The sequence below is a fragment of the Bidens hawaiensis genome, unplaced genomic scaffold, assembly GCF_021521415.1.
Source record: "Bidens hawaiensis isolate Kalapana, Puna unplaced genomic scaffold, B.hawaiensis_p1.1 tig00005453_1, whole genome shotgun sequence".
NCBI classification, from domain to species: domain Eukaryota; kingdom Viridiplantae; phylum Streptophyta; class Magnoliopsida; order Asterales; family Asteraceae; genus Bidens; species Bidens hawaiensis.
The window spans coordinates 1,500,776-1,504,271 of record NW_027491347.1 but is presented as its reverse complement, the minus strand read 5'-3'; the positions used below and the strand labels follow the sequence as shown (position 1 = coordinate 1,504,271).

The following is a 3,496-nucleotide window of genomic DNA, read 5'->3' as shown; positions in this document are numbered from 1 at the left end:
GCTTTGGCTCGTTTAAGGTAGTACACGAGCTTGAGCCGAGTTTAGGTGTGTTTTAATGTTTTTCTGAAAATATATAAAAGATATAGAAAACGAGTCGAGCTCAAGCCGAGCCCGAACTTGAAAAAACGATTCATGAGCCGAGCTCAAACTTTAGAAAAGTGCTTGAAATAGGCTGAGCTCGAGCTCGAGCTCTCGTAGGTCAAAACAAGCCGAACTCAAACTTAGTAGATAACACCCCCCCCCCCTCCACCAAAAAAAAGTTCAACTAAATTAGTATCATAATTGCTTAGGGTCAAGTTGGGATTCTTCTTTTTTTGTTTTTCCTTTTAGTGACGAATTTCTTTTTAATTTGTTGTCATCTGTGAGACTTGAACCCAGCTACCCAAAACCTCCCTTTCCAAAACCCAGGTGTATAAAAGCTTTGTCTTCGTCAATAAACCACCCACCATATTAGTTGTTTGGGATCTTCCTCGCTAATCTATATATTAAATATGCATGCATCTTAAAATATTTTGTAAATCAAAAATGATTTATTTCATCCCAATTTTATCTATAAAACTAAATTTGTATTATAGAAAGGAAAATCAAAAGAGACGAATGATGCATAGGGGTATGCATGAGTCGGTTTAAAATGATTTTGGTCTAATACCATAAGTTCATAACTGGCCCGTTATGACGGTTTTGGTTAATAAGTTTTGAAGAATATAGCGAATCTGTGCGGTTTTCGTTATTCAGTTTTGAAGATTATAGTGGGCCTGTTATGGGTTGGTTAATTGTGAATTTGGGTCTAACTAAAAATAACTCAAAACAATAGAATTGAACATTATTTTAACCTAAAAGTTTGGGTTTGAAATATTTTGACCATGAAAAACATTTACAATATTAAAATAATTTGTTCGATTCAGTTTTGATAGGTATGGAAACCGTATTAACCATAACCGACCCAAACCACTGTCGGTTTTCAAAAAGTCACTACCCATTAGTTTTCTGGTACCGTTTGGTTATATCATTCCGTTTCATCGATTGTTTTGGACTTTGGTTATGAGTCGGTTAATTTGATTTTTTTGCACACCCCTTATGCAGATAGGCAAAATATATACTTTCTTTAATAACTAGATAGGTTTCCATATATTCGAATAGTTACCCTTTTTTATTCCACTTAATCGTTAAATGTGCGTCGGCCTTATTATGTCACATATAGATAACTTCAAGGACTAATTACTAACATTAATTGTAAAACCGACATATATCATATAACATTAACAGTTCTATATTCTATTCATTGACAAACATTAAAACATACGTTATCAAAAACTCTAAACCCTAACCAAGATTCAACCACATCATCAATCAATCTTCAATGGAGTTATCTCCAGATTACGTAAAGTATCAACCCGAATACAACCCAGAAGCCATAATCAGGTACGCTTCAGACGACGTTAAAGTTGGCCGAATCAAGAATCCACACGTTAAAGAAACAATCTTGAAGGCGAAGAAGCATCTCGCTGCACTCGGTTGGTCTTTCTTCTACTATCACAAGACTTCCGACCGCAGAGAACTGCGGTATCGTTCTCCCGCTTGGAGAACATATTGTTCCCTCCGAACCGCATGTCTCAATGCGGTTCATTCCCAAAACAAAAAACCCGAGAAAACCGACGAGTATTCGTTGGGTAATAATCGACCGAAGAAAAAGATTCGTGTGGTGGAAAAAGATTCATGTCAGCATGCAGTTCAAACCCAAAACGCTAAAGAACCCGAGAGTAAACCCGAAAAAACTGATTGTTTTTCGTTGGGTGGTAATCGACTGAAGAAAAAGATTCGTTTGGAAGATGTCGGAGACTTGTATTTTCGACGACAAGAAGAGGAGTTTTTCTCCGAATTTAATGAAAACAAGAAAATTGGGGTTTCTAAGGTACATGAAGTTGATGTTGTAACGAAAACTTGCGGCAAAAGGAATTATTTTAAGCCGAAGAAACTTATTAGAAAGGTGTCGGGTTCGCGTTCGCGTTCGGGTTCATCTGCACGCAGTTGAAGATGCGTTCTTTCGCTGTTAATCGAAGAGAGCATAATATTATCGGGTTCACGAGTCTCGTACTGCAAGAAAGACGGTCGGGTTTTGGCGAAAGGACGGGTTTATGATTCTGGGATTCAATGTGATTGTTGTGATCAGTTCTTTCTGTTGAGTAAATTTGAGGCGCACGCGGGAAGCACGATTCGTCGTCCAGCCGCCAACATATTTCTCGAAGATGGGAGGTCAATTTTCGATTGTCAAACGTTGTTACAACACAACAACAAAGCTGCTCGTGTTACGAAAACCTTAAAGCCCACGAAATCGTTAAAACCGATCAGAAACGATGATTTTTGCGCGTTTTGTGTCGATGGTGGCGAGCTGGTGTTATGCGATTCGTGCACGAGTTCTTTCCATTTAACGTGCATTGGGCTGAGTCGAATCCCAGATTCGGATCACTGGTTTTGTCCTTCGTGTTGTTGTGGAATATGTCACGAAGGCGGTATTGATAGTGATAGTGATCAGATTAAATGCGAGCAATGTGACCGTAAATTCCACCTGAATTGTCTTAAAAAGTTAGGGTTTATAGTAACCGATTCAGGTCATGGTGACTGGTTATGCTCGGAGAATTGCATACGAATATCCTCCGGGCTAAAAATGCTTTCAAGAGAAACAATTATACCGTTCACCGAAAATTTAAGTTGGAGGATATTGAAGCTCGAGAAGGACGAATTCGACACGTTTGAGTACACGGAAACTTTTAGTAAACTAAAGGTTGCATTAGACGTAATGCACGAGTGTTTTCAACCGATAAAGCATAAATGGTCTGATAACGATTTAGTCGAAGATCTGGTATTCGGCAGAAGCTCAGCCCGGTCGAATTTAAAAGGGTTTTTCACCGCGGTTTTGGAGAGGGACGATGAGATGATTACAGTGGCTACATTGCGTGTTCATGGCAGTAAGGTGGCGGAGATCCCACTCGTGGCAACGAGGTTTAGGTACCGAAGATTGGGGATGTGTAGGGTGTTAATGGGTGAGATTGAACGGAAACTGGGAGATTTAGGGGTTGAGCGGCTCGTGTTGCCTGCGGTGACGGAGATGGTTAGTACTTGGACGACTTCGTTTGGGTTCAAAGTGATGAGTGAAGATGAAAGAGTGGAACTTGTTAAATACAAGTTGGTTGATTTTCCGGGTACTGTGAGATGTCATAAAATGTTAAGGTGAATGTGAATGGGTTCTTATGTAAGGATGTTTATTTTGGGTTTATTATGATTTGTAGAGATATTTTGATTCATGAGTTTAATGAAACTTATATTTAGGTGGTCTATATTTGTATGATAACCAATCGTCTTTACTGTTTAATGTTTAACTAGCATGGAAGCCTGCGCTTTGCAGCGGGTATACGGGAACTGATATCAAAATAATAAACGAAATAAACTCTAATTGGTTCAAGTTTATGGGTGTGTGCACACAAGATTTAAAGAAAAA

General features: G+C 38.8%; 1 protein-coding gene across 1 annotated transcript; it reads left to right on the top strand.

The window, feature by feature from the left end:
• The first annotated feature begins 1,360 nt into the window (after window positions 1-1,360).
• On the top strand, window positions 1,361-3,238 carry LOC143629760 (increased DNA methylation 1-like). The gene is made up of 2 exons (XM_077098942.1): window positions 1,361-1,912; window positions 2,171-3,238. Exons 1-2 carry the CDS (start codon window positions 1,361-1,363, stop codon window positions 3,230-3,232), a joined length of 1,614 nt encoding a protein of 537 aa, XP_076955057.1. The 3' UTR covers window positions 3,233-3,238.
• The last annotated feature ends 258 nt before the right edge of the window (window positions 3,239-3,496 follow it).

Coding starts and splice junctions, on each gene's coding strand:
- LOC143629760 (XM_077098942.1), top strand. CDS start 1,361: ATGGAGTTATCTCCAGATTACGTAAAGTATCAACCCGAATACAACCCA. Junction 1,913..2,170: donor AGAAAATTGGGGTTTCTAAG/GTACATGAAGTT, acceptor TGTTGTGATCAG/TTCTTTCTGTTGAGTAAATT.